This window comes from Tasmannia lanceolata, unplaced genomic scaffold (genome assembly GCF_043159265.1).
Source record: "Tasmannia lanceolata isolate RefF3 unplaced genomic scaffold, GAP_Taslan_0.1 ptg000003l, whole genome shotgun sequence".
Taxonomy (NCBI): Eukaryota; Viridiplantae; Streptophyta; class Magnoliopsida; order Canellales; family Winteraceae; genus Tasmannia; species Tasmannia lanceolata.
In genome coordinates, this window is record NW_027518680.1 from 37,742,603 (window position 1) to 37,768,071 (window position 25,469).

Genomic DNA, 25,469 nt, shown 5'->3' on the forward strand with positions numbered 1-25,469 from the left:
TTGATACTAGTAGAACTTAACAAAGTCAAATAGTCCTCTATATTTTTTAATAAAAACACTACTGATGTAAGATGATCTATAAGAGGAATTTAACAGAAAATACCAGAACTGAACTTGTGAGAAAAAACTGATTGTTGGCAGGATTTGGGCACAATAACAGGTTCAGTTTTTAGATGATTTAAGGTTAGGATTAATTTGGACAGCGTAGGTTCTTGGAATCTCTTTTTGAAGGTTGGAAGCATTCAAGAATTATATACTAGGAACATCACTTACTAACTTCCGCAGGAAGTAACAAGAAAAAAGTAGCGGAAAATTCTAAAAATGAATTGTTCGTGTGTGTGGGATCAAAGTGAAGCAGTTTGTGTTTGTAAAACTTTTGAAGCAGTTCATTATTGCTAGAAAACTAAAAACTGGAAATCAATTGTGAGTTGATGATTGGAAGCAAGATGAGAATGAGAACTGAAATTTAAATAGATTTAAATACCTTTTGATAGAAGAAGAAAGGAGTATATATAGCCGGCGACACCAACCAATCCAAGGGTATCACACTTGTGAAACAACCAGTTACTCCAAAAGCTTATGCTGTTGGAGATGGTGTTATTTAATCTTTTATACTTTAACACCCCCCTCACGTGTGTTCCCTCTTTTTAGGGTTGGCCTACACGTGGCACATCTGGTCCCTCTTTTGGGTTTGGCATGTGGATTTTTGCTATCAAGGAGGTTTGAACTCAGGACCTTTGCTCTGATACCATGTGAAACAACCAGTTACTCCAAAAGCTTAAGCTGTTGGATGGTGTTATTTAATCTTTTATACTTTAACAACACTGACTGTATTCCTTAGGCATCATATCAAGAAGAAGGAATATTATGTACATAAGTTGCTTGCAACAAATATAATTTTATTAATAAATCATCATAATCATTTCGGCCAAAGGCCTACATTATCTAGAGTAAACCCCATGAATTGCGTATTTAGTTCTCAAATCTAAAGTGGAAACTCAAAATCCTAGGCAACTTAAAGTTTCAAAAAGACCCGTCCAAAAAGTTCTAATTTTATGACTTTCCCAAAAGAGAGACTACGAAATTGGAAACTACTCTAATTAAAGCACTTAACCAAAATTGGAAATACCTCCAAATTGAAGACTAACTCTAAGCAATAAACTTTCGTCAGTAACTTTAAAGACTCCCAACCAAAATAGAAAAAACGGGCGGCCCAGTGCACGAGGCTTCCGCCATTGCGGGGCCTATGAGAAACAAAACCGAAAGAAAAGTCCTTTTGATAGGTACGACTCTTTGACCTTGGTCAGCCAATCAAAATGACAAAACTTCTAAAACTGGACTTCTAACATCCACTTCTAAATTTGTGTGTAGATGGAAAGAGGACTGGCAGCAACATCACACCTGATCCATGCTTTTACCTTTACCCACTTTTGCATGCGTGAGGGCATCAGTCCACCTCTCGATTCTGTCAAGCTGTATAGTCTTGTCTTCTTTCCTCTAATCCTTCAACCTTTTCAGTTGCTTCTGAATCCATGGGCTGATAAGAGATGACGCGGTGAACTGAAAAATATTTAGTAGGCAGAGGAAAAGAAAGCAAAAGTGACTCTCGTGGTAGCGACAAACTATAGAAAAAACCGAGAAATACCTTCTCAACAAAGATCAAACACAAAATGTCACAAAATGTCAAGTAGAGATGCAAAGAAACACAATCTCACACGAAAGAACATAAGGTTTACGTGGTTTGGCACTGTGCCTACGTCCACAGGATAAGAGCTTTCATTATTTTGGTTTATGGTTACAAACTTTGTCTTCTTGGCCAAGAAAACACAAAGAAAACCTAGCACCCTACAACTCTAACATGTGGCTTATATATCAATGCCAATACATCGAGAAAATTACCGAAATATTCTTTAGCTCGACCTGCGTGTGTGTGTCATGCACATTAGTCCGTCAGGGTCCTGTATAATGTCAGAATACAAGACATATGTACAACAGTCAAGATCTGTCCGTTCATCACTATGATGGTTTTGTGGTTGATGCGAGGGTCCGAGTTGATACGATCATGGCTTTTTGAAGCACTCGGCCCATGTTCTTCCAAGGTTTTAAATCTCGGTTTCGGTTTCGGTACGAAATTTCGGACGAAATCTTGTAAAAATTTCACCGGAAATTTCCGAAACGTTTCACCGAAATTTCCGAAATTTCACCGAAATTTTGTACTTCACCGAAACGTTTCACCGAAATTTCCGAAACTTTTCACCGAAATTTTACCGAAATGAAACGTTTCGGCGAAGTTTGGTACTTTTCCGACTCACAGTGAATTTTTCGTTTCGGCCGAAATTTAAAACCATGTGTTCTTCATGTTCTAACCAGTTCGATCACCAATTTTGATCTTTCGGCCTTCGATCGGCTTAGATTCATCTGTATCAACATCACCCACATCTAGGATAAAAATATAACTAAAAATAAAAATAAATCTTAAAACTAAATAAGTCTCATGAAATAAACAACTAAATAAACTAAAGTATATGGCTACTGGATCACATCAGTTCCCCATTGTGGGGAAGAACTTGACTCTGTTGAGTAAAAGCGTGCAACATGTTGAAATATATCATCTTGAAGTCTCCACACAACTACACTGCATCCAACCATGAACACTCGAGTAGTCCTTCGCCAATGAATGATGTATCTCTATCGAAATCCATGAAGTATTTTTCGTCGTTCGAATATCCATAACATAAACTCCGAAATGTAACATAACGATGAGAATAAGCTCCGACAAATTTCTAAGGTGCTAATGATGACCAGCTCCAATCACGAATCGAAAGTATTGATAGAATGTCGTCGATAAAGCCCCCATGCTGTAGAAGTGCTCTATCTAACATTGATCAGCGCTCTCCACTTTCCCCTCAATACTCAGCTGCAAGCTCTCTAGCACCTCTTGATGTACCTCTTCGATGTAGTGGACAAAGGCGTCGGCCTTGGCAATGCCTTTCCTAGGACAAAATATTGTGATACGATCTCGGATGTTTGGAATAGAAAGACCCCAAATAGTATCAATGAGTTGGGTCCTGGAACTATATTATATAAAGTTATAAACTCTATCATGGATGAAATGAAGTTCCATCGATGATATCCCTGACCAACAAAGCACTTCCATAAATGTTCTAAGTTGTGTCTGATCATTTCTGTCGGTTCATCTGTTGGAGAGTAGTATGTGCTATAAAATTGAAATATAACCCCTATTCTGCTCTATAAAATTCTCCAGAAATGAGATATACATCGGAGAACCTAGCTACACAAATCGTCATGATATGAGATATCAAATAACCTATCAACAATAACAATGATGGACTTGAATCTCCTTGCAGTACTTATTGTAGAAGAATACATGACGGTGTTGGACTTTAACTTTTAATAGACTGACTTACCATGAACTGGGTCACACAAACTGTCCCCTCATAATCCCTATCAATATGGTTTCATCGTGCTGGCCCTCATGATATTGGTCAATCGTCCCCTTATGTGGAGCACTTTCATCATGGGGACCATTTCCTCCCTCAAGGTCAGTTTCATCGTCATCATTTACTGGTTTTGTGTTACGTGGTTAGTAGTCAATAATTAATCCTTGTGGAATAGGACTTTAGTTTTTATTTTCTAAGAGTCCAGTAGAAATAAGTCTTGTGGATAGGTTAGGACTGTGACTTGGTTGAATGATGCCAGTGGCAAGCATCTCGGTAACTAATCTTTCAATTTCTGCTTCTTGGAGATGGGGATACCGATATGGCTTTGCTGAAACCGGTCCCTGTCCTGCCAATAGTGGAATTCTATGATCCTGCGCACGCCTGGGAGGGAGGCCTTTAGGTTCTGCCATTAACTCCTTAAATCTTTTTAGTAGTCATCCCACTTGGGAAGAATTCTGAGAATAATCTGGTTGTGCTCGTGGAATTCCCAAAGAAAATATCTGCAGTAGAGCCCCTCCTTTTTTCTTTCTTGCTGCACGTTCTATAACATGACTAGATACAACCTTGTTCTTAGGAAAAGATAACCGTTGAAGTGCGGCCTCCTTGCCATCCATCTTGAATTTCATCTGTAACTTAGAGAAATCCTATACAATAGGCCCTAGAGTACTCAACCATTGAGTCCCTAAGACTACATCATATCCCTCCAGTGGTAATAAATAAAAGTCAACATAAGTAGGGACCTTTTGTAGATGCAGTTGAACATGGGTGCATTTACCTGAACTCGTAAGCTTGTCGCCTGAAGCCACCATGACCTCAAATGGGCCTCCACATATGGGCTGCAGTCCTGCCTTCTCACCCACACTTGTGAGTACTCCCCGAGTCTTTCAGTACAGTAACGGTTATACCACCGAGCCTGCCATTAACCCTCATTGTTTCAGGTGCACGGATTCCTGCCATGGCATGGAGTGAAATTTCTGGAGTTTCCACTGGTGAATCGTCAGATCCTTCTTCAATCTCCATCTCGACATAATCCTCACTCTCCTCTTGACACGCCTGAATAAGAAATAGTCTTTTACAGCGATGCCCCGGGCCATACTTTTCGTTGCATCTGAAACAAAGTACCTTTCGTCTCCTTTCATCTACTCCTCGGGAGTCAGCTTTTTTTATTGTTGTAGTTGCAGAAGTCATGAGTGTTGAAGTGCGCGGCTGAGGTGTAATTTTAGAAACAGAACTTATTCCCCTACGTTGAGCACTGTTGCACTCTTCATACAAGCGTGCCAACCCAATAGCAGAGGACAATGAAGTGGGTTGTTTGGCTTGCACATCAGCTCGAATAGAGTCTACTAACCCGCTGATGAAGCAGCTGACTTGTCGGGCTTGAGGCAAGGCCCCGACCTTGGCAAGCAATTGCTCAAATTTGGTCTGATATTCACGAACAGATCCAATTTGATGTAGTTTGGTTAACTCGCCAAAGGAGTCATGAAACTGGTTGATACCATATCGCGCATGGAGCCCTTGTTTGAACTCTTCCCAAGTGATAATCACCATCTCCTACTTGAGAATTTGGTACCAAAGTTGTGCCTTGTCTTCCAGGTGAAAGGACGCAACGTCAACACGTTCAGCCATTGGTGTGTCATACAAGTTGAAGAATTGCTCAGCCCTGCACAACCAACTGGTAGGATCTCTTTCGTCAATAAAGCAAGGAAAATCCATCCTCACCTTGTTGGGTGCGTAGGAGTTGTGACATTGGTTGCCGTCATAATGCCCCCCAGTGCCCCTTGGTAGAACTGCAGAATTTTCACCCTCCTCGTGATTGACGGACTGATTGGCGATACTGTCCATCCACGTGGTGAGTTGATTAAACAACTCGGTCATGCGGTTCATCATCTCATCTTGCTTCTTTTCAATCTGCTCCACACGCTGGTCCATAGCCAGGCTCTGATACCACGGTGGTACAGTTCCTTTTCCTATTGTGAAAGTAGATAAAGAAACCAAAATTTAAGAAGAACAGAGGGTTAGTTCGAGGAAACCCAAGCCTCCAAAGCAACACAAAGTGTGAGATAATTCATCGATGTCCTTCATTCATTACTTGAACTCTTTTAAATAGAGTTTTGATTGCAACAGCTAACAAATTGCTAAATAAGAGGAAACAAATATCAGCTACCAAATAAAAAGCGAGAGTAAACTAACTAGCTGCAAAATAGTAGGAAGACCAAGTCCTAACCTATCCACAAGACTTATTTCTACTGGACTCTTAGAAAATAAATACTAAACAGTTCTATTCCACAAGGATTAATTATTGACTACTAACTAGGCACGTAACATTTTGTTTGGTTAATTTTACTGTCGAATGTCCTAACACGGACAATCAGATGATTTGTGACTCGGTTAATCACATTTGAATCTTAAAAGTCCACGATCCATGCTTGTCTCACCTACCGGTGGTCATGGTTTTAAATTATGGCTGAAAGGAAATGAAATAGCTGAAATATTTTGATTTCGTCTCCCACCGAAACAAAATTCACTTAGATTAGGAAATTTATAAGATTTTGCTCAAAGTTTTTGGGATTTCATCCGAAATTTCGGTATTTCATTAAGGGTTTTGTTAACAGGTGCCTGCATTAAGGTGCATTGGGAAAGGAATTTTCCAATCATTTTTCACATTGTTTGAGAATTTTACAAATGTTTTGAGTCATTTTTATCAAAACATGTGTAAAATTCCTTTCCCTATGCACCTTAATGAGTGCCCTAAGGGCCCTCATTAACAAAACCCTTTCATTAATATTTTGGTCGAAAGATGCGAAATATGCAGCTTTTCATACATATAAAAAAAAAAGCAAAGTGACATTGCAACAGAAATGCTGACAAAAATCAACTCCACTCTCAGAAAAGTGAAGGAAAACAACATTCCTTTAAGATATTTATAAAAAGGGACAAAATAAAATGAAAAACCAGCGGCGAAGAATCTTATCTAGATTTTTGCCGTGATTTTGTAACGAAATGTTTCCATGATTTTACAAGATTTCGGCCGAAATTTTGTTCTGTAACCGAAATGTTGCCATTTTGCTAATAACTAAAACCAAAACCGAAATTTTGCCGAACACTTGGAGGGCTGAAATTGAATGAACTCTATAAGTGAGACTACTTAGACTCTACAGGGAATTCGAATGCCTAGAAGGTTTATGGTCATGGAAGTGACAAGAAATCTGAGCTGGTATTTCATGAGCATTAAATGGATCCTAATTAAACGAAACAACAACATGCATTTCCATAACAACATAAACATAAGTAACTGAACAACAAGGATGTTCAAAGAAACACTAAGCTTATGAATTCAACCATCACAAGAAATCCAATCCATCCATTCAGATTCCATAAAATAATCCCACTTGAAGAAAATAGTCCTCCAATGAATAAAATTCAGATCTAAGGTGAATTTGTTCTAGAACATAAGACTTACTAAAAAAACCACCTAAGTATGGCCCAAGCAAGGTTTATTAGGGTAAGATAATAAGTGTGTGAAAATGGGATTAGGGTATGATGTATGGCTGATAATGGTAGAGTTGATTGGGTTAGATCTGGGTGTAAAATTGATGGGAGAAATAGATCAGTATCGGGTATGGCATGCCTAACCTTGAGCATTGATCATCCCCTTCAGGCAGTGTCTGAGAGGGGAAGAGTGCCGGGGGGGGGGGGGGGGGGTGGTGGTGTGTGGAGGGGAGGGAGTTTTGGGGTCCTATGTTGACGCAAGAGGGAGCTTCCCATTTTTTGATTTCACAAAACATGGGTTTGGGAGAGGGTGTGTTATTTTGTTTTTGATTTTTGAAATGGTAAGGTTGTGTTAGGGTTTTATAAGGAGATCTTGCGTAAGTAGTGGACTCCTAATGGAAGCCAATATAAATAAAGAGGGTTGAGTGGTGGGTCCTAAAGGCCAGTAAGATAAAAGGATATATAGCTTGGGTTTAAGTGATGGTTAGCCATGGGTAAAGGGAATAGATGTAATTGATGGAGGGCTAAGGGGAAAGGGAATAGATGGCTCCTGAGTTGGCCATGGGAAAAGAGTAAAAGGTGGTCATATGTGGATGTGGAATCCTCCCCCCTCCAAACCTAGGATAACCATGTACTGAAAATGGAAATAAACAATAGAATAACTAAATAAGTCTCTCATAAAAAAAAAAAACCTAAGTAAACTAAAGTCTATTGCCGATGGATCACATCATTGTGTATCCTCTTCTACTTCTTTTTCTCCTCTCCTTCCTTTCTTTTACCTCTTCCCTTTACTTTTTCTCGTTTCTTGAGAGAGAGACATTTTATGCATCATGCCACCACCAAGTTTATCACGTAGACAACATACCTTTTTTTTTTGGAAAAAAGGTAATATGAGTTCATAACCAAAGATACAAAGTGGTGTCCCAATAAACAGCAATTTGCAAAAAGAGAATACATGTTATCCTAAGGGGAAGAATCGGTTGCTTATAGCTAGATAATATACCATTTACCTAGATTTTGGTTTGGTGGAGCTTTTGAAATTCCTGTTTTTTATGGGTCGCCATCACAATGCTCTGTTCTCTAGGAATCTTTTGCTTTTCACTCTTTCAATTCCAAACAATCACTACTTTTAATGTCCCAATGAACAGCAATTTACAAAAAGAGAATACATGTTATCCTAAGGGGAAGAATCGGTTGCTTATAGCTAGATAATATACCATTGACCTAGATTTCGGTTTGGTGGAGCTTTTGAAATTCCTGTTTTTTATGGGTCGCCATCACAATGCTCTGTTCTCTAGGAACCTTTTGCTTTTCACTCTTTCAATTCCAAACAATCACTACTTTTAATGACAGACCTATATAACTTATAAAGAGACGAGGCTTGAAGTTGATCTTCCTGGACCTCATGTTATTTTTTGTGAAACAGGTCTGGAAGCAAATTTCTATAGGATCCGTGATGGAGCACAGATATTCTTTGCTGTTCTTTTCTGGATGTCTCTGTTCTTCTGGGCTAGTGCATGGGATGGGAGGGACAATGGCAGACCAAACAAGGGATCTCGATTTAGAAGGTGAACCATTTAATGTAAATAGATTTATAGAAAGAATCATAATATACTTGAAAATCAAATGCTCTTATACAGATTAGTCGAAGAGATACGTTGTACTGGTTTGAGATGGAACCGTTGTTACGACTAGTCTATTGCTAAAAATCCAAGTTTATGTATCTAAACACAGATATCAGTAAAACACCTCATTCAGATATCTTATATGTGTTGATGAACATTTGTATGCTTTAATTGTCGGATTTGTATACATTATGTGATAGGATGTTTTTTTTTTTGGGGTAATGAAAATCCTAGTGGATGCTAGTGGTCATTCTTTAGTGTGTGTGTATACTCATCCGGGGCTGATAATAATGGGTCAATTTATTTATGTTATCATTGTCATGGGATCAAAGCTTTTGTTATTAAGCTCGTCAACTGATTTGATCAATTTGTTTATTTATTTATTCATGGCCCCCTTTCTTATTTTGTTTCAATGTTTGCATTGGATCTTTCAATCTATTAGTTTTTGGAAATTGAGCTATGAATCTTAAGGTTCTTTATGCTGAAGGCAAGTTATCATTTACTGGTTTTTATACTGTTTTGCAAAATCTGAAGGGACTTTATATGCTAGTTTTTTAACCTAATCATTGAGAACTAGCAGTACAACAAAGCGTACAACAAAGTAAGTAGTTCCTTTATCCAAATATGGTAGGGTGGATATCAGTCCCCTATATATATATATATATATATATATATAAGAATAGTGTTTTTGAGCTAGAGCTCAGATAAGCTTATCTGAGCTCGAGCTCATAAACAGGCGTGGGCCCACATTGTTGGGGGATCCAAAGCATTCATTTGGAAGCCCTATCATGGATAGGGTGTCCACAAAAAGTCAGCTCCATTGGATCATCCTAACCCTTCCATTTGTGGAGGGAAAAATGGGCAGATTTGTGGAGAAACAATATCTGTCCATTTTTGCCTCCACAAATGGAAGTAATTTTTGGTTCACACCCTATCCATGATAGGGCCTTTTAAATGAATGCTTTGGATCCCCACCAAAACCATGGGCCCACATGAGTTTTTGACGCTCGAGGTTAGATAAGCTATCCGAGCTTGAGCTTAGAAACACTATTCTCTCTCTCTCTCTCTCTCTCTCTCTCTCTATATATATATATATATATATATATATATATATATATATATATATATATATATATATATATACTGATTCCCTTGATCTGGGAGGTGATAAAAGTTCAACTTGCGACCTACGACCATAGAGAAAGCGTCAGCGGTCCCAGAGGTTTGGTTTCTGGAAACCGCTTCGATAGTCAAGTCAGGTCAGATATCGATTCCACAGTTAAAAGACCAAGTAGTGGAGTCATGAATATGGGAGAAGATAGTTAGAAAGAACCTCTCTCTCCATTGAGCGTTGAGCTCTTTATAGGCAAAGGGTTCATTACACTGAGTCCTGGTGTGAGCACTACGTGTCAAAGACTTATTTGTGATCTAAATCATAATTACCCATCATGAGATTTGTTAAAGTATAAAAGATAAATAACGCCTTTCTCCAACAGCTTAAGCTTTTGGAGAAGTTGGTAAGTTAACATGGTATCAGAGCCAAAGGTCTCGAGTTCAAACCTCCCGGACAGCAAAAATCCACATGCGTTGGTCGGCCCAAAGTGGGACCACATGTGCCACGTGTTTGCCAAGTGGGCCACATGTGCGGGGTAGTGTTAAAAGTATAAAAGATAAATAACACCTTTCTCCAACAGCTTAAGCTTTTGGAGAAGTTGGTAAGTTAACAAGATTAATAAATGCGGGTGATGTACAAAGAGGCCTTCTTGGAGGAGGGGATACGTTGTCTAGCACACACGTGTGTGAGTGGGGAGGCGGTAAGGGATTGCTTTGGTCAGAAGGAAGGAAGGGTGATGTGGTGACCATATTGGACCTTATCTGAAGACACTTGTTTCTAAAGAATATCTGAAATCTCGCATCAAGAAATTGATTTTATGCTAATCCCATCATAAGGCCCCCAACTTCCCCGAGCTCTTTTTAAAGGGTCGGGGAAGTAATTTTATCCTCCCTGGGTCAGTGAGTCCTTTGGAGAGAGATTCTTTAGGTGGGAATTTGAACGATCAGGTTCTTTAGGGGTTCATATTTCAAGAAGATGTCCTGACGCCGTTGATATGGGTTGATGCTCCTCGCATTAAATGAGGATGTCACAATAGGGTGATTGAGGTGCCTAGAGGAATAAGACAGCGCCACATGTTTTAGGGTTTCCGCTTCCCAAATTGACGGGATTTCTTGGCAGCGTAATTCCTTTTTTCGGGTATATATGAGTAAAATAAAAAAGAAAAGGGGTTTTAATGTTTTCTTCTTTCCCAAGTAATCTTCATTTCCGCGTTTTTAATCTTTTCTGGCGAGTCTACATATTTTCCGGCTTATCCTTTTCAGGGGTGTTGATGTTTTTCTTCCGGTTTTTCTGACGTGTTTCCTCAGTTTTTCACGCTTTTTAGTGAGTCTTTTATCCTGCGACTATTTTCTTTATTTTTTACTTTTATCTTTCTTTTGTTTGGAATCATGTCGATTACAACCGATTTCCAGAATCCCGCAGAAATAGATGTCTCCGCGGAGTCATCTGATTCCTCGCCGATTCGTAGGGTAATGGAGAGCGAAGGTGAGAGTTCGGTGGAGGAGTCTGGCATTCGTGCAGAGGCGTCAATAGAATCTAGTAATAATAGGGACGACGATGACTCCGAGAGGGTTTCCAATGGTTCCAAGTCGACTTCTTCTCTGAGGAGCAAAGTGTACCGGCTTGAGGGCTTCATGATGTCCGTAAGCCTTTTAACAAAGGAGGATATTAGGAGGGTAAGAAAGGATTATAGAATCCCGGAGGAATATGGGCTTCGTCTTCCCTCGAAAAACGAACGGGTCTGTGCTAGCTCAAAGGAGGGGGAGTTTGCTTTCTATGAGGAGGCCTTCCGGGCAAGGCTTAGGTTTCCAAATGGATGGAGGTATCTACTGGCCTTCATGGCCAAGGTAGAAAAAGGAGGAAATGGGGCTTCATTTTTTGTGCTTTGAATAAGCCGAATGGCGAGGAAGGGTGGTGGTATCTTCCGCATCGTAGGAAGGTTAAGATCAAGGTTTTAAATTTCGATCGAAATCAGAAATTTCGGGTTTCGGTGGAGAACGAAACTGAAATTGGGTAAATCCGAAACCGTACAAAATTTCGAGATCGAAATTTTGTTCCAAATTTCGTTTTTCCGAAAATTTCAGGGAAATCCCAAAATATCTGGAATTGTTATCGTTGTTTAATATTCTCCCGAAATTTTAGGCGAAAGTACCGAAATTTTAGGGCGAGATAAATCTCACTTATTTGATTTCGCCCGAAATTTCGGTTTCGTTGAGGGACGAAATGCATTACGAAACCAAAATTTAAAACCTTGGTTAAGATTTCCTCGGGGGTTCCTTCCTCAATTAAGGGGTGGAAGAATGAATTCTTCTTTGTACGTCCCCCTCGGGATGTGTTATGGTCCTTTCCACCCACATGGAGAACGGTAATAGTAGAGGATCGAGGTCCTTTGCCCGTGCTGGAGGTAGGGGTGTTCGTTTGGTTATAACTGAACCGAATAGACCGAAATTTGATAATCGAAATAATTTCGGTTATCAAATTTCGATAACCGAAACAAAACCGAATAGTGGGAGAAAAAGAGGAAAAAAAGCAAAATCTTGATTTGGATAGGAGGGCTAGGATCATCCTATCGAAATGATTTTTTGAGCACAACCTAATTAAGTTGTGATAAATCAAATGGACAGTTTTGATCATCCTACGGAGTAACCATATGGCATTTTTTTTTGGAAAAATAATGGTTTTTATCCATAATTTTGGTTATTCGGTTAACCGATTTTTTTTTTGCGATAACCGAAACCGAACCCGAATAACCGAATTTCCAAAAAAAAAAACCGAAACCAAATCAAAAAGAAAAAAAAACGAACTGAACCGACCAAACCAATTCGGTTCGGTTATAACCGAATAATGAACACCCCTAGTTGGAGGGGGCTGAAGCAACAATTTTCCATCGTATCTTAAGAGGCGATCGCATAGATTGTAAAGAATTCAGGTTAGAAAGGAATTTGATAAAGTACAAATTGGCAAATGCCCTACTCTGAAGATCATAGCAGGAGGGTCGGTGATAAGAGGGCCACGGAACTTGATGATAAGGCCGAGGAAATTAAAGGTCCCGACGATGACTCCTTTTCGAGGTTTGCTACTAGGCTCGTTTGAGAAATGGTTTACGTTCTATCCTGACATGTTTTTCTTTGGTAGGAATGGCTCCGAAGAAGGTCTCAGCTTCCCCTCGGGATTCTATGGCAATTGCGGAGGTTTGCCCGGATTCGACCGAGGGTACTCCGCGACCGTCTTCAACTTCTTCAAAGGGCGGTTGGGAGCAAAGATAAACGATCGGGTGCGGAGAAAGGATCATCGAAGAAGGTTTCAGGGACAAAAGGGAAGGTTCCTAAGGAGAGTCGTTCCCATAGAGTTGATGGGTGTGAGGATACCCAGATGATTTTTTGCGGCACAAGATTAGAGAAGGAGCTTGTGGAGATGCAACGTGGTTTCTTCCAACCTCAAAGGATGGTCGGAACTGAGGATTCAGCAATTCGGAATCCGTGGGTGGTAGTGGAAATGGGGTTCCAGGGAGGAGCTCCAGGTGACGCTGTCTAATTGGGAAACACTTCTCAGAAAGAGATAGCTATGGGTTATTTTTGGCATATAGAATCTGTAAGTGGTCCTTCGCTTCTTAATTTTTCTTTGGTTGAGAGGTTAATTTTGCTTCCTCTTCTCCAGGCTCAGGCTTATGGGAAAAGGGCCATCACGTCCATGCTAGAGTCGGAAAACGAGCTGAACGTATGGCGAGAGCCAAGGATGGGAAGCATGATGAAATAGTCCAGAATCTCGAGGGAGAGCTAGAAATGGCCAAAGCCTCGATTCATTCTTTGGAGTCTTCTCTTAAGGAGATGAAGGAGACCTTGGAGAGGACAAAAATAACCGTGGCCGAGGCTAGGGCATCCTTTGATAAGAAGCTCCAGCAAGCCATAGATCAATATAAGGGATCATACAAATTCCAAGTAAAAGTGGCTATGGACAATATCCCATTTGAAGCCGACGGTTACGCTAGAGATTTTGCCGAATGCCTGGCCCGGGTATAAGAGATTCAGTTAGACTTCCCGATAGACAGGCTTGTCTCTCCTTCTAGGGTTGGCAGAGGGGTCGGGGTGGAGATGGAGCAAGTGCAGCGGCCCCTCAGAGGGTTGATAATTAGCGGGTTTCTTTGCCTCATGCCTTCCGGCTTTCATTTTGTAGTAATGTTTCTTTTGTTAGGATCTTCAATGTAAACAACTCTGCGAGGCCGATCTTTTATCATATTTTTGACAAGACTGACTTTGTATTTATTATTCATTTTTTGAGATTTGTTCAAATCTTCCCGAAGTTGAGGTGCGGTCTGAGAGTATCTAGGTTCCATAATTTTAACTTTGGGTTGTCGTATCAGCAAGGAGCCGGGGGGTCAAAAGATGGAAAGTCGAAGAATCATGACCTCTTAGGAATTTAAAATGTCGTTTTGGAACGGTTAATGACGTTTTGGGAGGAAGAGTTGTCATACTAATGAGACGTTATTCCCGTTATTTATTCCTGAAGTGCCACGTATTCATGCAGCGCAAATTCCCAATCGAAGGGACTTTTTCGGAAGGGATCAGTTTTTATATTTAAAGAGGCATTCATTGTCTCTTTTTCTCCACATCCTTGGTCATTCTCTGTAGTTTTCTTCCTTTTCTTTATTTTCGCTATTATGTCAAACACTCCGGGTATTATGTCAAACACTCCGGGTCTTCTCAGCCGGCTGGGGAAATCCTGGTGGGGGAAGCGTCGAATAACCCCGTTTCCCCTATCCCATCGGCCGGGGAAATACTGGTAATTTGAGTTGGGCATAGAATTAGAGCAGGTTGGTTAAAGTTATTTATTCCTGAAGCGCCACGTATTCATGCGGCGCAAATTCCCAACCGACGGGACTTTTTCGGAAGGGATCAGTTTTTCTATTTAAAGAGGCATTCGTTGTATCTTTTTCTCCACATCCTTAGTCATTCTCTGTAGTTTTCTTCCTTTTCTTTATTTTCACTATTATGTCAAACACTCCGGGTTCTTCTCAGCCGGCTGGGGAAATGCTGGTGGGGGAAGCGTCGAATCACCCCGGTTCCCCTATCCTATCCGGCCGGGGAAATACCGGTTCAATTCTACATGAGGAAGGAGAGATTGAAGAGGATGTTAACCATAGAATAAGAGCAGGTTGGTTAAAGTGGAAGCTTGCCTCAGGAGTTCTGTGCGATCTTAAAATTCCTACCAAGTTGAAGGGAAAGTTTTATAAGACAGCTGTGAGGCCAGCCATGTTGTATGGCTCAGAATGTTGGGCCACCAAGAAGCAGCATGTACATAAGATGAGTGTAGCGGAGATGCGAATGCTTAGATGGATGTGCGGCCACACAAGGCTAGATAGAATTAAAAATGAAGACATTTGTAAAAAGGTGAGGGTGGCTCCAATTGAAGAGAATATGAGAGAGTACCGCTTAAAATGGTTTGGACATATCCAACGTAGGCCTTTGGATGCTCCGGTGAGAAGAGGCGACTCGTGCCAAATTGATGAAGTAAAAAGAGGTAGGGGCAGACCAAAAACAACTTGGGTAGAAACAATGAGGAAAGACTTGATAGCTAGGAACATAGCAGAGAACATGACCTTGGATAGAATAGAATAGAAGAAAATGATCCACGTAGAAGAACCCAACTAGAACTAGGATTAGAGCCGGGTAGATTCCTTTTACCTTCATGAATTTTTTCTAAAGGATTCATTTAGTCGACCCAACTAGTTTGGGACAAAGGCTTTGTTGAGTTGAGTTGAGTTGAGTTGAGTTGGGCTCTTCCTCTGATATTCCTAGGCCTCCACCAGAACCGGTGGCGAAGAGCACAAGGAGTGGACATGGAGGAGGCACTCCCGGTGCCACTGGTGGTCCTCTTGCGGTATCCTTGGTGAAAACTGTTAGATTGGTTGTAAAACTCCGAGCAAAATCGCTACACGTTGTGGAAGAATAAACCGTGTAGAACAAAAAATTTGCTCTAACCCAAGATTCCTAGGGACTAATTGATTTTAATGTGATTTAATAAACATAAATATAAATACCTTATTTTGCTGATGAGAAGAAAAACGTCTGCGTGATATACTCTTCGAAAATCCGCCAACGATCTAATCGATGCGAAACCGCAAGTTGAACCGATGGATTCCTTTCTTTGCATAAAGGATCTTGTAAACAACTCTTTGTTTACTTTATAACCTGATCTAAATCAGATTATACTGTGGGAATATGTATTTAGATCAATGGAGCTTTATTCGATGTTTGTCTTTGACTTAGAAAAGACAAAACTAGTTGATGGAATTGAAGAAGAAGAGAAAGTCTTTGGGATGTCTCTACCAATTTCCAACACATGGAATTATGGAAGAGCTCTCACAAACTCTATTCATTTGTCTTGTATTTATAGAGTTCTCATTTTCCATATACACAACCCAAAGCTTCTAGAAAAATCTCATAAAACATGAAAATTAGACACAATTAGAAGCTCCAATTTGGAAACAAGCTAGTTGGCTTTTTCAAAATAGAAATCAAACAATGTGGGAGTGTTTTTAGAAATTCTTGAACTTTTAGAAATCCCTAAATTTAGTTTTTTCCAAGTGAAAAAACGTGGGAGAGTGTTTTTAGAAATTTTTTACTAGAGATGAGTAAGTTATGACTATTTAGTAAAACCAGTCTATAAGCTAAACTTACAATTATTTATTTAATTCTTTTAATTAAATAAACATATTTCCTCCCATCCAATGGGATAAAAAGCTTCATCCATATTTTTCTATAATTCCCAAAATACCCTTATGGTTTATACTTAACCATTTTGGTATTCCCAATGTATCCCATAGTGCATATACACTATATACATTGTATATATCCTTTCAATGCATCCAATGCCACGAAACTAGTTCGTGTAAGCAACCAAATAAATGCGGGACCTCTATCTAATAGATAATAATTGGTCAATTGAGTAGTGAGTAGGATCGTAGCAGGGATTCAACGGTAGATCTTGCAGAACCCACAAGTGGGCTCCACTACGATTATTGCTCCGTAGCTAATGCTACAATCGCATTGAGTCAGTGACCTCCATCGAGACGTAACCTTGAAGATAACCGTCAAATCATCATACCTCTAATCACATCAAATGTGCAAGTTCTTTCTCCAAGTTCACATCTACTGAGTTGAGTCCTACGGGGGGTGGACATCAACTACCCCTTGGGCTCACTCACGGTATACCCTTCAGTCAAGCAGTGTTGGCCCACAAATGCATTTGCTGAAAACATTTCAAAACTTATTTTGTGAAATCCTTTTGATAAACATTTTATCAAATACACTTGGCGAGGTATTTTTCTAGGCCTACTGCTCTGACCAAAATCGTAGTTGTTATCCTATAAAATAGGTAGAGAATTTCATGTCGGGTATCACTATTGACCTCAAAGGTTTGTCCAACACTCCAGTACTACCCTCTAGTGACTCCAAGAGAATCACGGTTAGATAGACCAAGAATGAGAGACTCGCCAACAGACCAATATGACCCCTCAGTTCAAAGGACATGTAAAGGGTCCTGTCTGGTAAAATAGCTCAACTGTCTCCTGTCCACAAGCTATTCTAATGTGATCCTGTTTAGTATTCAATCTCATTGGCATACCATTCTATCTTGCTTAGGGTCCACTACCCGAGTGATTGAGATAAGTCACTCCACATCTTGTGCATATTGGCAAGATAGATGCTAGTTGTATACAGAAAGAGGTGTCCAACCTCAACCCCAATTAGGAGCTATTAAGGTCTGCAAATAACTAGAATCCCATATCTCCTTGCTCCCTAGGATCTGTGAATCCATGAGTGTGGATTTCCAACTTTGCTACCTAAGGACAAATACGTGTCAATAACAAGTAGCATGTCACACATATTTAACTTATAGTTACCCATTAATTGTCATGAAAAGAAACTTTTATTGATTAACATGCGAAATATACTGGATTTTAGGGCACCTACTCTAACAAAAGCGAAATCGGTGGAGAGGGGGTTGTCCTCCTCCCGCAAGTGGTTGCGGGCTTCTAGGAATCAAAGGCGTCCGATTTGGGCCATTTCGTTAAGAACTATCGCAAGTTTTTTGCATACGTAATTTCTTCCTATCGTCGTTTTCCTTTTCTGCTTTTGCTTTTTCCCTTGAGCAGCTTTTTCTTCTTGTTTTTCTTTGTTTTAGGGTCAGAACCGGAACATGGCGTTCTATAACCGCATGCTGGAGCTTGGCACCGAGGTGGAGAGCCTCAAGGTCAGGGTGGGCGAGTTGGAAGAGGAGAATTGGACTTTGAGGGTTCAGCTATTGGGTGCTAGTCCAGGTAGCGGGGCACGAGAGGTGTTAGAAGGTAGAGAGCTCTTCGGACGGGTTTGCTGGTTAGTGGGGGCCTTGGCGTATATGCCTTCGGCGATCGTGACAAGTTCCTTCTAGTGCTTGTAACAGACCGGGTGGCAGAAAATGGTTCTGAATGGCGGGGCGTCTTTTATATCTTGTTGTTTCAGTTGTTTAAACGTATCTCCGAACTTTTTATTTTTGTAGTAAAGTATGTGGATGTTTTGGCCTTGGAGGCTGTTTTACCATAATCTTCAATGGAACATTTCTTTTACTCGTCTTATCATTTCATGCAATATATTTGTCCTAATAGTTTTCTTTTGGTATTTGATTTTGAATGGTAGAAAAGATATTGGGGATGACTTTGCAGAAGAGGTCCCTTTTTCCTCCTTCAGAGAGTTTTGATAGCAAGAAATTGCATCTGGGCTGAACCAAGGGTGGCTTTAGCCGAAGATTTGAGGGGTCTAATTGCTTCCCTTGAGGCCCATTCAGGTGGGATTCAGTCATTTTTAATGGTTCTAAAGGCAAATTGCCTTGACATAACGTTATTGACCTTTAGGTGGGACCCGGGTTCCATTGATGTCGTGCCGCAATACCCAACCGTGTAAGGTGGGATCCGGGGCCCTTTGATGTCATCCTCGGTATCTCCGACCATATAAGGTGGGATCCAGGTTCCGTTGATGTCGCGCCGCGGTACCCGACCGTGTAAGGTGGGATCTGAGTTCTTTTGATGTCGTGCCGTGGTACCCAACTGTGTAAGGTGGGATCCGGGGCCCTTTTATATCGTCCTCCATACCTCCGACCATATAAGGTGGTATCCAGGTTCTGTTGATGTCATGCCGTAGTACCCGATCGTGTAAGGTGGGTTCCGGGTTCTGTTGATGTCGTGCCGCGGTACCCGACACCATGTAAAGTGGGATCCGGGGCCCTTTTATTTTGTCCTCGGTATCTCCAACCATATAAGGTGGGATCCTGGTTCCGTTGATATCCTTCTTTGGTACCCGACCGCACAAGGTGGGATCCGGGTTTCGTTGATGTCGTGCTGCGGTACCCAACCATGTAAGGTGAGATCCGGGGCCCTTTGTTGTTGTCCTCGGTATCTCCGACGATATAAGGTGGGACCGGGTTCCGTTGATGTCGTGCTGCGGTACCCGACCGTGTAAGGAGGGATCTAGGGGCCTTTGATGTCGTCCTCGGTATCTCCTACCATATAAGGTGAGATCCGGGTTCCGTTGATGTCGTGCCGCAGTACCTGACCGTGTAAGGTGGTATCCAGGGCCCTTTGATGTCGTCCCCGTTATCTCCGACCGTATAAGGTGGGATCCGGGTTCCGTTGATGTCGCTTTTTATTAAATACGCAGTAGTAGCGAATTCTTGAGGTGAAGGGCCTTCATTCTTTTGATTTTTAATCAATTACATCATGAGATACTTCCTGCACATAGACGAAAGCAAAAAAAGAGGCCAAAAGGGAGAAAATGTAAATTCAAATTCTTAAATTGTCAGATTGTATTTACAATGGAAAAAAAAGCCGTACGGCTCCTATTCTCTGTGCTGCCAGTGTCAGGGGGTTTCAGTTGGTTTTTTAGAGCCATGGGCATGCCTGGAAGACATGGCTGTGACAGACCCTTTACGCTCGTGGGCGCGTTTTGGCAAGTTAGTGGGAGTGGGCGCCCTAGCATAGTTGGTTCCTTTGAGAGTGGTGAAATAGCAAGTGTGAGCCTGACCTTGGTCGCTTCACACCTCACCGATCTCTTCCTTGGTAGGTAATTTCATTTCTATGTGGGAAGTGGAGACAATAGCCTTGAGGTCATTGAGCACTGGTCTTCCAATTATGGCGTTGTAAGCAGAGGAAACACGCACCGCATGGAAGGTCTCCCAGATGGTTCTTTGCAGAGGTTCTTGCTCCCAAAGGTCACATGCAAGTCTATTTTGCCTTCCACTTTTATCGACCCTCCTGCAAATCCATAGATTGACCAATCCACGAGGTTGAGTCTGTCCATCCCTAAGTGCATATGCTTGAATGCATTGTAGTGGAGCACGTTCACCTAGCTACCATTATCGACTAAGATTTTGCTAACATTTTAGTTGGCAATCAAGAGGCAAACTACCACTGCATCATCATCATGGGGGTTAAGGACATCCTTGTAGTCCTTGTCAGAAATTGAGATCACTTGTCCTGTTTTAGGGAGGTCGGGGCAGCTGGCCCTTCAAGGGAATGTATTCGATCGGCATAAGTCTTTCGACTGGTTGTAATTGGACCACCCACAGTGAGTCCCTCGCCCCCCCCGGATATTAGCCTGATATAGCGCGCCTTCCCTGTTGTGGGTCGGCTGAGCGTCAAGGTCGCTCATTCCTCCGTCTTGTCGGAGAGTTGTGACGACTAGGGGATCGTCACCGGGTAGGGGACCTGCGAGCCTCAAGCCTCGGCGGGAGTTGTTTGTTCTGAGAGGGAGGCTGTATATACTTGTTAAGATGGCCAGCCTCAACTAGTCTTTCGATCTCTTGCTCGAGGTGACGGCATCTATCAGTGGTATGCCCATGGTCCCGGTGGTAGTGGCCGGGCCTTCCTCCCTCGTCTCTCAGTCTCTCTCGGCCATTGGAGGAACTCCTCTCCCTGATTTCATAAAGAATATTGGAAATCGTGTTATTCAGAGGGGGAAGGTTGTACATGTCAGGGTTCAGCAGTGGTCCTCGAGGAGGGGGTCGGTTGCTGTGATAGGGCTGCTGATTCCGCCCAGTGGTCGCTCTAGGTTCCTTTCTACACTTCTCTCCAGTTCTGAGACGAGCCTTCTTTTTCTGCAGCGAAGAAATCCTATGAAGCTACATATTGGTTAACGTGCTTCATCAGCGCCTGAATGTTACGTGGGGGATCTACGTTAGCGGACAACTTTAAGTCCCTGTCATGGATATCGGCTTTTAAAGAAGCAACGACCATATCAAAGTTAACATTTTGTATCTGGTAGAGCTCCGTGGTGAATCGGGCCAAGAAGTTTTGCATCCTTCTCCTCGCGCAGGGCTAGGAGTACATCAGCGGGCTTCGTGCGGGGGCAATTGTTGCCAAGGTCGGCTAACTCTCGTCCGAGCTCTTGAAAGGAGGAAATTGAACATAGTTTCAGATGTGTGTACCAGGCACTGGCTCTGTTTTTTAGGAGGGACCATAAGGCCTTGCACATGAAGCCCTCCGAGCCCCCCCGGGAAACTCATTGCGTGTCGGAAGGTTTGAAGGTACTCCAGGGGTTCCGCAATTCCATCGTAGAAGCCGAACCGGTAGAGGTCGATGGCAGGGTCCGCTAGAGCGGCCTCAATGTTTGGTGTGAAAGGAGAATCGGCCTCCTTTTCCCACTCGTCTAGGAGGTTGGTGCCCTGGGGTCTTTTGATATCCTGACGCATTTCTTGCAGCTAGCATTGCAGGTCGAGCATCATAGGATGCGGTGGGGCGGGGTCAGCAACGACTTCTTGGGGGTGGACCTGGGAGGGGTGTACTTCAGCAAACGGTGGACTCCCCCTGCTGATGTCCTGGGTTGAAGCTCGGCGCAGTAGGGCGTGAGGCCGGGCTAGCCACTGATGCAGAGGCCGCATGATCACGTGGCCAGTAATTCCCCTGACATCCACCCTCCGGGTAGTTGGCGCCCGCCTCTGTAAAGTTGGTCATGGGGTTCACTGCTGGAGGGGTGATGTTAGGGGCTACTCCGACTGGAGGAGGGACGCCACAGAAAATTGTTTGGAGTATTCCCTACATAGTGCCCATTTGTTGCACCAACCCATCATACATGTCCCTCACGGGAGCAAGCGGAGAGGCGGTGGACGCAAGAGATCCACCTGCCATCAAAGGCTGGTGGTCGATAAGCAGGTGAGCCTTCTCGGTGACAGAACGTCGATTCAATGTACTTCTTGTAATTCTCTTACTTGGCGGTGGGTTATTGCTCTTAGTCATCTCTGACTAGATTTACAGGTCCCATGGATGATGGCGCCAATTTGATGGCGTTGAAAATTGATTCCCTTGATCTGAGAGGTGATAAAACTTCAACCTGCAACCTACGACCACAGAAAGCGTTAGCGGTCCCGGAGGTTTGGTTCCGGGAAACCACTTGATAGTCAAGTCAGATATCGATTCCACAGTTAAAAGACCAAGTGATTGAATTATGAATAAGGGAGAAGATGGTTCAGAAAGGACCTCTCTCTCCATTGAGCGTTGAGCTCTTTATAGGCAAAGGGTTCGTCACACTGAGGTCTGGTGCGAGCGCTACGTGTCAGACGTATTTGTGAGCTAAATCATAAGTACCCATCATGGGATTAATAAATGCGCATTAAATGCGAGTGATGTACAGAGAGGCCTTCTTGAAGCAGAGGATACATTGTTTAGCACGTGTGTGAGTGGGGAGGCGTAAGGGATTGCTTTGGTCTGAAGGAAGGGAGGCTGCTGCGGTGGCCATATTGGACCTTATTTGAAGACACGTTTTTAAAGAATATCTGAAATCTCGCTTCATGAAATTGATTTTTTGCTAATTCCAATATATATATATATATATATATATATATATATATATATATATATATATATATGAGGAAAATGATTGTGAGCTTGAAGCTCATATAGGTTATATGAGCTTGAGGGCCCAAACACATGGGTCCCACATTTTTTATGGTGATCCAAACTATTCATTTGCAAGACCCCATCATAGATAGGGTGTGTACCAAAAATCAGCTCCATTGGATCATCCTAAACCCTCCAAAAGCGGAGGGCAAAAATGGGCAGATTTGTGGCAAACGGTGTCTGTCCATTTTGCCCTCCAATTTTGGATGGGTTAGGATGATCTTATGGAGCTGATTTCTTGTAAACACCCTATCTATGTAAGGGCCTTTCAAATGAATGCTTTGGATCATCCTAACAATGTGGGCCCACATGTGTTTGGGCCCTCGAGCTCATGTAAGCTATATGAGCTTCAAACTCACAATCATTTTCCTCTCTCTCTCTCTCTCTCTCTCTCTCTCTCTCTCTATATATATATATATATATATATATATATATATATATATATATATATATATATATATATATATATATATGGGAATTATGGGGGCGAGGTTTCTGAGGTATCGCATAGGCTGAGCAACCCACTAAAATACACCATCTCCCATGTTGTTTGACTCATACAACCCATTCATTCCATAGGACCTCGCATAGATAGGGTGTTCCTAAGAAACAATCTCCATACCATCATCCTAACCATTCGATCTATAGAAGCCAACTTCCTAGCCATCCATTCTAAAACTCCACAAATCAACAACTACCATGATCCTATGGAGATGATTTCCTAGGGACATCCTACCTATGGTACGTCCTATAGAATGAATGGATTGGATGACTCAAACAACATGGGAGATGCTGCATTTGCAGTGCTGCTCAGGCTGCGCGATACCTTAGAAACCTTTTCCTGATATATATATATATATATATATATATATATATATATATATATATATATATATATAGAGAGAGAGAGAGAGAGAGAGAGAGAGAGAGAGAACGGTTTCTACACAGTGTAGATAAGTTATCTACACACTAGCTTAAAATACAATGGAGGGCATATTGTTTGGGTGATCCAAACCATTCATTTGATTGGCCCTCACATAGATAGGGTGTCCACAAAAAATCAGCTCCATAGGATAATCCCAACCCTATGATTTGTGGAGGTAAAATGGACGTGTATAAACCTTCACAAATTTGTCCATTTTTTGCCTCCACGGTTCGAAGGGTTAGGATGATCCTATGAAGCTGATTTTTTGGGCACACCCTATCTATGTGAGGGCCATCAAATGAATGCTTTGGATCAGCCAAACAATGTGGGCCCCTGCTGTATTTTAAGCTAGTGTGTAGATAACTTATCTACACTAGTGTGTAGTAACCGTTTCCTCATATATATATATATATATATATATATATATATATATATATATATATATATATATATATATATATACTAGTGAAGAACTGTACGGACCACATCATAGGTTGATCCAAACCGTCCATGTGATGGAACACAACATAAATAGGTTGTGCCCCAAAAATCATTTCCATAGGCTGATCCTAGCCCTCCAATCTATCGAGGTTTCCATAATATGTTGTTCCTCTCAAATCGGATGGTTAAGATCACCCTTTAGATTTTTTATTTAAAAAGCATAAAGGAGGGGGGTAAGATTGAAATTATGTGGCTTTATGGGTTGATCCAAACCGTCCATGTGATGGAACACAACATCAATTGGTTGTACCCGTAAAATCATTTCCATAGGTTGATCCTAGCCCTCCAATCGATATAGGCTGATCCTAGCTCTCCAATCTAGAGGTTTCAATAATTGTTGTTCCTCTTCAGGTGCCCGGAATCCGTCAATATTTTGCAAGTGTCCTTCAGGTGCCCAGAATCCGTCAATATTTTGCAAGTGTCCTGCATGAGTAATATAAAGTACTTATTTCGTCATTGTCATATGTCTTTACCTCTTCCCGGTAGTTTTTTTCCGTAATTGTCATAGACAGGTACCTTGTGTTGGTACTTTTTGTATGTAGATTACGATTTTACCCCCAAATAAGTTCTCATATGTTAGATATCAGCAAAGGGGTTAATGGTAAAAGAGTAATGATGATGGTAGAAGAGTAATGATGACTGCTATATTTCGGGTGAATTAAATGTCTATTTTACCCTCATAGATTGTATGTACAGATAAGTGGGGAGGGCAAAAAAGGGTAAAAATCATGCACACTGACGTGTTAAATTGACAATAATTCTCCAATTTCTCTTCTGCTATATAGTAATATATATATATATATAATATATATATATATATATATATATATATATATATAGAGAGAGAGAGAGAGAGAGAGAGAGAGAGAGAGAAAACGGTTCCTACACATATGTGTAGATAAGTTATCTACACACTACCTTAAAATACAGTGGGGGCCACATTATTTGGGTGATCCAAACCATTCATTTTTAAGGCCCTCACATAGATAGGGTGTCCACAAAAAATCAGATCCATAGGATCATCCTAACCATTCAAACTGTGGAGGCAAAAAATGGACTAATTTGTGAAGGTTTAAAGACATCCATTTTACCTCCACAAATCGTAGGGTTGGGATGATCCTATGGATCTGATTTTTTGTAGACACCCTATCTATGTGAGGGCCTTTAAAATGGATGGCTTGGATCACCCAAACAATGTGGGCCCCCACTGTATTTTAAGCTAGTGTGTAGAGATCTCTCTACACATATGTGTAGGAACCATTTTCTCATATATAGAGAATAGTGTTCTTACGCAGCTGCTCAGATAGCTTATCTGAGCAGCTGCTTCAAAAACTCATGTGGCCCACATTTTTGGGGTGATCCAAAGCGTTCATTTGAAAGGCCCTTCCATGGATAGGGTGTGTAGTTGTGTACAAAAAATCAGCCCTATAGG

The 25,469-nt window shown here is 41.5% G+C and overlaps 1 protein-coding gene across 2 annotated transcripts in view; it reads left to right on the forward strand.

Annotated features, from left to right (window-relative positions):
* LOC143862223 (uncharacterized) overlaps positions 1–25,469 on the forward strand; it is a 66,642-nt gene that overhangs the window by 19,425 nt on the left and 21,748 nt on the right. Inside the window, exons 2-3 of one of the 2 annotated variants that reach the window (XM_077373233.1) lie at positions 8,377–8,518; positions 17,871–18,300. In XM_077373233.1, coding sequence (XP_077229348.1) covers positions 8,377–8,518; positions 17,871–17,979 — 251 coding nt within the window. In that variant the 3' untranslated portion in view covers positions 17,980–18,300. Of the gene's footprint in view, positions 1–8,376; positions 8,519–17,870; positions 18,301–25,469 lie in introns of those variants that run through there. The other variant, XR_013240224.1, reaches the window with a different exon arrangement.